The 11019-nt window shown below is 33.2% G+C and overlaps 1 protein-coding gene across 1 annotated transcript; it reads right to left on the bottom strand.

Annotated features, from left to right (window-relative positions):
- Positions 1–5511: 5511 nt before the first annotated feature.
- Positions 5512–9644, bottom strand: LOC110739233 (universal stress protein PHOS34-like). Its single transcript, XM_021919690.1, has 4 exons — positions 9231–9644; positions 7126–7220; positions 6226–6347; positions 5512–5959 (listed from the first exon to the last, which is right to left on the bottom strand). The coding sequence occupies exons 1-4, from the start codon at positions 9412–9414 to the stop codon at positions 5872–5874; spliced, it is 489 nt and encodes a 162-aa protein (XP_021775382.1). The 5' UTR covers positions 9415–9644; the 3' UTR covers positions 5512–5871.
- Positions 9645–11019: the final 1375 nt, after the last annotated feature.

Here is an 11019-nt window from a genome sequence, read left to right as displayed (position 1 = left end):
ATGTCATATTATATTAGGAAGACCGGCCAAATGTCAAATTATTCATGACAATTTTTCGTTGTTATTATCCTATTGTCTTGATTTCAACGGATTCAAAGTTAGGTTTGACTTTGACTAATTTCATTATTTTGTAATTACCTTTTAAAAGCATCATTTTACGGGGGAAAAACTTTAAAAAAAATTTGGCAGACAAAAACCACCAATTTATTGTTTTTGCAAGATGAAACCTTGACGTCAGTGGCATATCCAAGAATTCTGAAGTGTGGGTTCGGAATCAAAAAATAAAAAGGAATGAAAATATATCAATTAAAGATTCAATACATAAGTTTAGATTTCAGACTACAAATGGATTACACGTAGAAACATAAAAAAAAAAGGAAAAAAAAAAATACCTAAGAATTCTCCGAGTTTTCATACTTTGAAAGTGTGTCAATACATCATCATTAGTAACTCTAGCAAATAAGTCTCTCTCAAGAAAAGTGACTAACTATCATTCATCAGTTGACAGCCCATACTATTCCGCAGCTTATTTTTTACATAAGTCATTGATGAAAACACTCGTTCCACACTTGTAGCCGCCACCGGAAGGATCATACTGGTCTTACAAACAGATAAACCAATTTGTAAGAAGTATGCTTATTTGTTTCAACAAATTAAACATCAAAGAAAACTCATTAGTATCCTTTAAGTCTCCAAACCTTGCATCTTTGCGCATATCATTAATAAAAAAAATAAAAAAAATCCAAGTTCATGACAAAGTGCAATTATTGTCATATCATTTGTTGGAAACTCATTGGGATATAAATCAGCAAGTCTCATCAACTTTTGCTTATCAAATGCCGCAAATGAATTGATCTTCGAGATTTAAGCATGCCATACAAATAAGTGACTCCATATTTTCCTCATCAAATCTATTATTGAGCTTTTGGAGTTGTAAATCAATGACACTTAAAAACATTTCTATTCGAAATTGATGAAGATTTGAAACTTTGGCAAAGACGCGTTTCAATTTTAATTTCCACGAGAAACATACATATCATCCATACAATAAATCTAGCAACATTCATACGATAAATCAATAACATACAAAATGGCAATCAAGACATCAAATTAATTTTACAACAATCATCGATTAAAAACCCAACAAGGCAACAAGTCAACAACCAAGAATCTAAGTATCTAACTCCACAAATTTACAATCAATTATTCAATTATAATATTTCTAATTAGCAAAACAACAATTATCAATTAAATATAAAATAGATAAATTGAAATGTTGAAGTAGAGTAGTGAGGAGGAGTAAAGTACCATGGTCCGTGGGTCTCTAGGTGTGGCGTAGAGGCGTAGAGCAGCGAGGAACCGAGGAGCTTTCGTGGCATCAAGTGTCGTGCACTAACACATTGCTCTATACTATGAAAATACTAAAAAGTATCACTAGGTTGCACACTAACACATTGATCTATACTATGAATATACTCTATTTAAACTTTTTTTATTTTTTTTTATTTTTTGTTTTAAAAAAAAAAACTTTCAATTTATTTTTTCATAGAATCTGTGGGTTCAATGAACCCACTTGAACCCTCCCTGTATTCGCCAGTGTTTGATGTACTTTTTCATTATTGACTAACATTGTCTAGCATTGACTTCCTATTTTTCCTGTGTGCAGTCCTGCAAATATGTAAGTTATTGTTTGCAATCCTTCACTCTTATTTCCCTCAAACAGCCTAAGCCTAATTAAAAAGCATTAGCTAGCTACAAGTGCGACGAAAATGGATTCATGAAGGTTAGATTACCGAATCACTTCCTAATGGTATGTTATGGGTTCGTTTAGATAATGAAGATCTTATTCTCGATTATGTTTCAGGAAGGATACGACGTAGTTCTACACGAATCCTACCGGGAGATAAAGTTAAGATTGAAATAAGTCGTTATGATTCAACTAAAGGTCGTATAATTTATAGACTCCGCAACAAGGATTCGAACGATTAGATAGTTTTTCAACTTCAACACTCCTTTCTATAAGAATATAATTCGAGATTCAAAATAGTCAAAAACCTATTTTCTTCCCAGAATTAGATTCAAAATAAAAACAACGGGATAAAAAAATATGAAAATAAGAGCTTCTGTTCGTCAAATTTGTGAAAAATGCCAGCTGATCCGCAGACGGGGACGAATTATAGTAATTTGTTCTAACCCAAAACACAAACAACGACAAGGATAACTACTATACTAAAAACTAAAAGGAACTATCTAGAAAGAATTGCTAAAAGATTTGATTGATATAAAAAAACGGAAGGATTTGTTTTGACATGAAATGGATATATCCTTAAAGGGGTACAAAAAGAGGGACACCGTTTGCGGCTCAAACTGCAGTAGGAAATGCTATTCGTATGGTGTTAGAGCAAGTTATGCAACGAGCCGAAGTCATGATAAAGGGTCCTGGTCTAGGAAGAGATGCAACATTACGGGCTATTCATAGAAGCGGTATACTGTTAAGTTTTGTACGAGACGTAACCCCTATGCCCCTTAACGGCTGTAGGTCTCCTAAAAAAAGACGTGTGTAGAAATCAGAATTGAAGATATTTCAAGAGAAATGAATGATTCAAAGATATGATCAATTTTGTAAAATATTACTATGGTTCGAGAGAAAATAAGAGTATCTACTTGGACACTTCAGTGGAAGTGTGTTGAATCAAGAACAAATAGTAAATGTCTTTATTATGGTCGCTTTATTCTCTCTCCACTTATGAAAGGTCAAGCTGATACAATAGGCATTGCGATGCTTGGCGAAATAGAAGGAACATGTATCACACGTGCAAAATCTGAAAAAAAATACCACACGAATACTCTGCTATATTGGGTATTCAAGAATCAGTACATGAAATTTTCATGAATTTGAAAGAAATAGTATTGAGAAGTAATCTATGTGCAACTTGTGAGGTGTCTATTTGTGTTAGGGGCCCCAGATGTGTAACTACACAAGACATCATCTTGCCGCCTTATGTAGAAATAGTTGATAATACACGGCATATAGCTAGCTTGACGGAACCAATTGACTTGTGTATTGGATTACAACTTGAGAGAAATCGCGGATATCATATAAAAGCGCCACATAACTTTCAAGACGGAAGTTATCCAATAGATGCTCTATTCATGCCTGTTCGAAACGTGAATCATAGTATTCATTCTTATGGAAATGGGAATGAAAAACAAGAAATACTTTTTCTCGAAATGTGGACAAATGACAGTTTAACTCCAAAAGAAGCACTTTATGAAGCCTCCTGGAATTTAATTGATTTATTGATTCCTTTTTTACATGCAAAAGAAGAAAACTTAGATTTAGAGGACAATTAGCCCAAAGTTTCTTTCCCCTTTTTTACCTTTCATAATAGATTGACTGAAATACAGAAGAACAAAAAAAAAGCATTGAAATTTACTTTTATTGATCAATTAGAATTGCCACCTAGGATCTACAATTGCCTAAAAAAATCTAATATACACACATTATCGGACCTATTGAATAACAGCCAAGAAGATCTTATTAAAATAGAGCATTTTCGTATTGAAGACGTAAAACAAATATATGGCACTCTAAAAAAGCATTTCGTAATTGATTAATAAAAAAAAATGAAAAAAAAAATGAATTGAATAGGTGTATCCAGGGAAAACTCACTTCGAAGCGACTATTCCCTAGATACACACGTCGTATTATTTCAGAATTGAATCAATTTAAAAAAGACCTAAAGTTAGGGATTTATCAATAGGTAATGTTGCTCCAATACCCATCCAAAGGGCTACTACTGTACCAACCAAAAAGACAGTGGTAGCTACTGGACGCCGAAATGGATTTTGGAATTTATTAACATTTTCTAAAAAAGGAACGGTTAATAATCCCGCGGGTACTGAAACCATTTAAAGAACGCCTAATAACCTTATTTGGCACTTTACGAAGTATTTGAAATACAGGATATTGATATAGTTATTTGAAAAATAATATAGTTTGGAAATAAAGCTTGAAGAGAATGAGAGAAAACTTTATTAAATTATATTGATGTGATTATATATATATATATATATGTGTGTGTGTGTGTTTGTGATTATATATATGTGTGTGTGTGTGTTATTTTTTTTTTGGTGTTTAGAGAGCCACAAGGACGAGAGATAAAAATCGATCCCAAGATCACCTGAAAACGGGTGGGGAGCTCTAACCACTTAAGCTATCCATCACTCTCATATTAATGTGATTATATATGAGTATATATTATACATGTGTAGGCAATAAAATACGACTAGATACATTTGAGTATTTGACTAGGTACACAAGCTAAGAGGTAATTAAGGATATCTTTAAGTATCAACCTAAATGAGTTAATCAAGGGATTATACAAACTATAAACAGTAACTAATAATGATAATGATGATATAATCAATGTCCTTAACAAATATTTCATCTCATTATTCCCCTTAATACGAATTTCAATCCATTTTTGAAGCGGTAAATTGAGTTAAAGCTTCTCTCTTTTTTCAATGGCTAAAGGAAGAAAAAAGGGTTAGTCTTGTAGAACAAGGAGGGCTGTGCTACACTACACACACACAAAAAAAAAAAAAAAGAGGAAGAGAGAGAGAGGAAAAAAATTTAAAAGAAGAAAAGGAAGAGAGAGGGGGGAGTGGAATCATTAGTAAAAAGGAAAAGATTGGGAAATTGAAAACCAAAACCCTAAATTTTCTTTTAGGATGATTTGGTGAAAATGTATACATGAGGAAATTTGGGGAGATTTAATGATCGAATTATGAGGTATTAATATATAAACAATAGAGGGGGGGGGGGATTAGAAACCAAATAAAAAGGAAAAATAAGAAGTTAATACCGGAAAACTTAAGCCAACATTGAAAAAGTACTTCAATGTTTCATTTTACAAAAACTACTAAGTTGGTGGTTTTTGTTTGCTAAAAATTCATAGACCCCCAACTTCAATAGGAGTGAGTCAGTGAGGCAACACTTGATAGAGATAAATGGATATAAATGAATGTTGTCGATGTTGGTCAATTGATCAAGAAAATGACAGAAAATTGAAAAAAAAATTAAAAAAAATAAAATATATATATATATATATATATATATATATATATATATATATATATATAGTGGTGAGATTTAGAATTAGTCAGGTTAGATTATCTAAAAAAAGGGCAAAAGCTAACGAACGCCCCGGGCCGAGGCGTTGGATAATATGACTAAAAGTTGAAATTTTAACTCGAAATAAACATTAATTATACTGATTGACACATGATTTTAACATGCATTTCCATATTAATACCATTTTATGAACTATTTTAAAGGGTTATCTAATACCCTGATGTGTTCGCTAGCAAGATCCTCTAAAAAAAAAGCATTTAGTAATTGGGTAATTTATGTTAGCACGTCCATTTAGTTTTTAATATAATTAGCAAGGTATAATTAGCATCTTACTCAAATAAGCATATTAAAAAATTGTGCAACTATTTTGAAAGTTCTGAAAAAAGGGTAGGGTATAACTGTTTGATAATACCCTTATTTATTTTTTAATAAGACAATAAGAATAAATACAAGAATTCGGTATCCCTTAATTAGGTTTTTACCTAATTTATTTTTCTTGACAAGGGAGAAATTTGAGAGAGTGAATTACAAGTAATTACTATATTAAATGATTCCCAATTACCCATGCTAGGCATAGGCTTATCACTTAATCATTCAATATATGTGTATCATTCTCTTTATCACACTCCAAAGGAAATAAGTTATGAATAATTATTACACAAATAAATATTATGAAAGAAGGGCAGTTCTCATAGCATTTCACGCTTGCATGTCACCATCCATTGGAAGGGATTTTAGTGCTTAACCTTAGGCCTCTTGACGATCATTACAGAGCAATGAGCGTGATGAGCACAGTAATCACTTACGCTACCCAGAACAGCCCTGCAACGAAATCAAAGTTATTATCAGTTAATCTTCATGATCAACTTAATTGACAGGAGCTGCCTTTTCACTGCACTTGTTTGGAAAATATAGTTGGTTAACAACTTTGATTTAAAGGTGCCATTACTATGGCAGTGCAATTGTAGGACAGTTTTCCAGGCTAACCACGAATATATGGTGTTACATACATTTTATACGTTTACATTTGCATAATTGGCATATTTTTCAACTAAAGGCCTAACAAATTCATTTAGGTAAGCACCTACCTTTTAATTGCTCCATAGCCATGACTACCGACAACCAATATGGAAGCATGGTGCTTCTCAACAGCTTCACAGAGCACATTCCTAGCATCACCCTCCACAACTTCTACGGTAACATCATCCACCTGGAATAAAAGAAAATTGACATTGAATCAAGAGCGTAACTGTAAATTTAACAAGTAGTGAAGACTGACATCACAACTGCTGAACTGCAAAGGAACTAAACAAAGGAATCATTGTATAGAAAGTTAAGGAAACTGAGATTCCTAATTTAAGTTAGGCCTTTGAGCTGCTGTGTATTACTTTAAGTTAGGCCATTTTGGCCTAACTTAAAGTAGGAAACTATTCAGTTTCCTTAACTTCCTATACATTGTTCATTGAATATGTCTTTCCATCAAACTAAACAAAGCCCAAGTAAAATTAGTGTTTTATAATTATATGATACTTGATACATAAGGACAGGTGGTTACAGATCGTTAGGAAATATATGCAGCAAAGAACTATGAAAGCATTGGTCATAAAAACCAAGCTAATGAAACGCTATTTCCAGATATATAATATTTTCCCTTCCAGATGTTGTCTTACAATCTTCTTGATTTAAAAATAGGTAGGTTAAATACACGATTTCTGAGTTCAAATCCTCTCTTTTAAGGAAGTGATAGTAGAATATAGGGCTATCAGTTATATGTTTTGGCCTTGGGTAAGTGGTGCCTAAAATTTAATCAATACCTTTCTTGTGTTTCAATATGCATCATAACTTGACAGTAAATATCATAAACTATATAAGTATTTAGGACAGATAATGTAATGCAGGGTGAGATAAAATGCAGAATCAAAATCCCAAACTGTAATCATCAATAGCCCCTCTATAAATTACTTATAAAAAAAATTAGATTGCTATACCGATTTAGAGTGGCACAACTCTTTAGCCTTCTCTATGACCCTGGCAGCTATTTTCTTCAGATCAGTGTCCACATATGGCAGAATTTCGGAGCCTCCTGCAATTAATAATATCAGAAAACCAATTCTTATTCTGAAAATAGAAGACAGATATACACAAGGCAATAAGCACATAAACAATTTGCACAGCAAAGATAAAATCAGGCATATTTACAGTCCTCTTCTAAGACTTTGAATCTCTATATGCATGTTGCATTCTCCATTTCTTCTCAAACGACAGCCATGACAAGTTAAAATACCAACTAGGCATAAAAACAGGAGGTATAATTTCTTTTTCCAACATTCTGACACAAGCTCATACAAGACAGTATATTGAACTCTGTAAGACTAAGTGTTCTGATGAGCTCATGAACTTACAGAAAGTAACCATGAAATGTCATCCATATGATATACTTGTTTAAGATCAGAAACCTCAACTAAAAAGCTGGCCTAATATATACAGTACCTTTTGAGCATGCAGTTTACCAAGAGAATTATTTTTTTTTTTTTTTTTTTGTGGCTCTACCTACCGTCCCAAAAGTTTGACAAGAATGCAAGATGTTCATATTAAGATGCCCAAATCCTTGGCATATTATTTTTATGACTTATTAGATGTACTTGACACTAGTTTGCATCCATGCACCTAAATTTACCTCTAATTTTTCATCCCGCCCTAGCCTCATAGTTTTGCGGGGACCAATTCAACAAGTGTAATGAACCTAAGGTTCCACAAATTAAACAAGAAGAGCTTATTAATCTTGGAACGAAATACCTGAATCCTCAATAATCCAGCTGCTACTGAAACACAACCCTTTTCTTATTTTATACTTGTATACTGAAATCTTTATCAACCTACCATGAGACTTGATACTCGAGGTAATCCTCAAAAATCTACATGCAGAAATCTTTAATATGTATCCTATGTAGCATCTTCTAATACCAGCTATTGAAATAATCTGCTAAGATAGCAAATAATTCCCTCCACAGTAGGTCTTGTATAGTGTATACAACAAGTTACCTTAAATTATGCTATAGAATTCAACCCTTTACGAAGTTAGCTTTTATGTGATTTGGGTGACAAGTTTGTTGAATACATAAAATGTTTTATACAAGTTTTGACTACAGAAATTGAGCATTCAAAGTTCTCGGCTTTCATGCAAAATCTATCTGAGATTGGTAAAAAATACCATATGACAGTAAAAGCTATACTTGTATAGTATGTTTTATACAAGTTCTAACACTCACATACACATCGACACAAACAGGCAAATTTTGCATCCTTCAAATTTTCACAATGGATCATTTTAAACCCTTATTACAATTTTTTTTTCTTATGGTACCATGAAATCATTAGTCCCTAAAACTCAAGCATCAGCTCAACATCAATCTACAATTTTTTTTTTCTTATGAAAAGCTAAGCACAAGGACACGAAAGCTTAGATCTTACACTTAAGAACCAATGTTCGGTTACATATTCTTTTAATACACATACAAGATCTTATAATCATACTTTTATGTTCTTTTTAGTAAAACTTCCAACTAATACACATCCTAGGCAGTAGCTTTTACTCATACTCTATGTAGCCTCAATTATCCTTCAAATTTTGACATCAATACAGAATTAGCAATTCAAAACCCTTCCAAATTTCACATGAATCATGCAAAATCCTTCCAAATTTCACATGAATCATGCAAAATTCTTCCTTCAAATGAAATGATTGTAATATTATATTCTTAATTTCTTATAGTGCGCAAAAATCAAGGGGATAGTATCCAAAAGCCTTCTCCCAAATCAAGCATCAATCTAATATTAGCCAAAATCAATTAAAAAGCTAGGCACAAACCCCCCACAACCCAGTTTGGTTTTTTTTTTTTTGTTTTTGTTTTTTCTTCCTGTTAGGCCAATGCACTGATGATAGACAATCCAACATGACACAAACCCGACACGAAATGAATGGTTAAAAACACAAAAGAACAAAACCCACAAACCATAACAATTATAAAATGCTGTAAATCAACAAAATTAATTAAAAATGATCAGATTTAAGGACATAAAAATGAAATCATACCAGGACCAGCAAATCCAATAGCAGTAACAGGGGTAGGTTTAGAATGAATAAGATGAAGCTTAAAAGGAAAATTAGGAGCAAAAGGGGTAAAGAAATGATCAATTGCCCATTCCAATGCATAAAAACTCTGCTCACTATCATCAATTCCCACCAACATAATCGGTTTTTCAGACATAGTCGCCATTGTTAAAACCTCAAAATTTCTCTCCTAATTTCAGATTTTCACTCAATTGATTGTAAGAAACTATCAAGTAATCAAGAATATTTAAAGAGAAATTTGAGAGAGACTGAAGAAAAAGAGGTGATTATGCTTTTTATCTTAACTTTATACAAGTTGTAATAGTAGTGGTGTTGTGAAATATCTGGTGTGCAGAGATGCAGTTGCGTAGGAGGATCGAATACTGTCACAGGGTCTGATTAGATATGAATGAATTATTAAAGTCGTATAATATATGCTTTGCTTATCTTTCTTTATTTATCGTTGTTATGGGTTTATATCGTCTAATCTAGACATCTAGTACAGTACCTATCTTGCCAATCATGGGTTTTGGACCCCTATCTTTACTTTGTTGTGCCTTGACAAAAGATTTGAATTGATCCGAACTAATCTCACTTCACCTGATAAACGAAAGGTTGGGATCATTTTGGGCGGACAGAGCAAAGTTAGGATTAATCTTGACAATTTTTTCATTTAATTAACGTATTCAATCTAATATCATATCACTAACAAATAAAGCCGGTCTCGTAGCCCGGCCATGAGACAGCGACACTTGGCATTCCAATTTTTCGTGATATGAATCAAGAGGTTAATTCTTTTGAAGGGTCTAATACACTTTTAGAAGGTCCAAATAGCTTCATTATAGGCTGCCCAAACAAAGAAATAGGCAAGGAAAGGCCCACTAGATCAATTGGGAAAGAAGGAAGCTTGAACACCAAGGATGAAGATGTGCAGCAGTCTACTTCCGGCGACTATGCCGATGGCCACGCGCCGACCTGGGGCCCACGTGCCGGCTTCCCGGCACCAGAATGAGACCAGCTACACGCCGCTCAGGCGCGTGTCACGTGGGGTGGCGCGTGTGGTGGTGAGACGGCGGCAAGTTGAAATGGATGATTTCTTTTACTTAGTTTTTTCTAGATCGAGTTTTGTTTGCAAGTTTTTACCTTTCACTTGAAAGACTTTTTCTTGGTTTAAGCACTTAGGATAAGTTTTAATTTCTGTTATTTAGTTGCTATAAACTGCCTAAGGTTGTTAGGAAAGTTTTTAGTTAATTAGAGTTTGTTTAGGATTAGTTTTCCTATTCTAATTAGAAGTAGTTATTCTATTCTAGTTAGGATGCTTGGAGCACAAGGTTAAGGGTTTGTCCTAGTCCTTGTAGGAGTAGAAGTGGTGCCTCTTATGCCTATAAATAAAGGGAATTTCGTGGCTTTTAGATAGATAGAAAAATCAAATTAATTTCAATACAATTTGTTTAACTTTGTTTAAACTTTTCTTTGCTAGTTTTTAATTGAAGGAGTTGTTTTGATAATTAGAACGTTCAATTCTTAGTTCTAGGAGTAGTCTAAGTTTTGTTCATCAAAATACTTAGTTCCAGGAGTGGTCTAGGTAGTTTGAGTAGGCATTGAATTCGTCTTCAAAGTCATATCTGGTTCGTTGTTCTTAAATTGTTCAATTTTTTTAGGAAATTCGGAGGGCTTGTGTTACTTGTGTGGTTTTAGATTCTTTATTAAGTTAAGGGGTTAAAATCCACATCATTTTGCCAAGTGTCACGCCACGCAGGAGATAAATAGG

The sequence above is a fragment of the Chenopodium quinoa genome, unplaced genomic scaffold (assembly GCF_001683475.1).
Source record: "Chenopodium quinoa cultivar QQ74 unplaced genomic scaffold, ASM168347v1, whole genome shotgun sequence".
Taxonomy (NCBI): domain Eukaryota; kingdom Viridiplantae; phylum Streptophyta; class Magnoliopsida; order Caryophyllales; family Amaranthaceae; genus Chenopodium; species Chenopodium quinoa.
This window is presented reverse-complemented; position numbering and strand designations above follow the sequence as displayed.

What these genes read in the sequence shown, in the direction of transcription:
- LOC110739233 (XM_021919690.1), bottom strand. Translation starts at nt 9,414, where the DNA reads ATGGCGACTATGTCTGAAAAACCGATTATGTTGGTGGGAATTGATGAT. An exon ending in TATTGGATTTGCTGGTCCTG is followed by an intron (nt 7,221 to 9,230) that starts GTATGATTTCAT and finishes TATTAATTGCAG; the next exon opens with GAGGCTCCGAAATTCTGCCA. An exon ending in AGTTGTGCCACTCTAAATCG is followed by an intron (nt 6,348 to 7,125) that starts GTATAGCAATCT and finishes CTTTTATTCCAG; the next exon opens with GTGGATGATGTTACCGTAGA.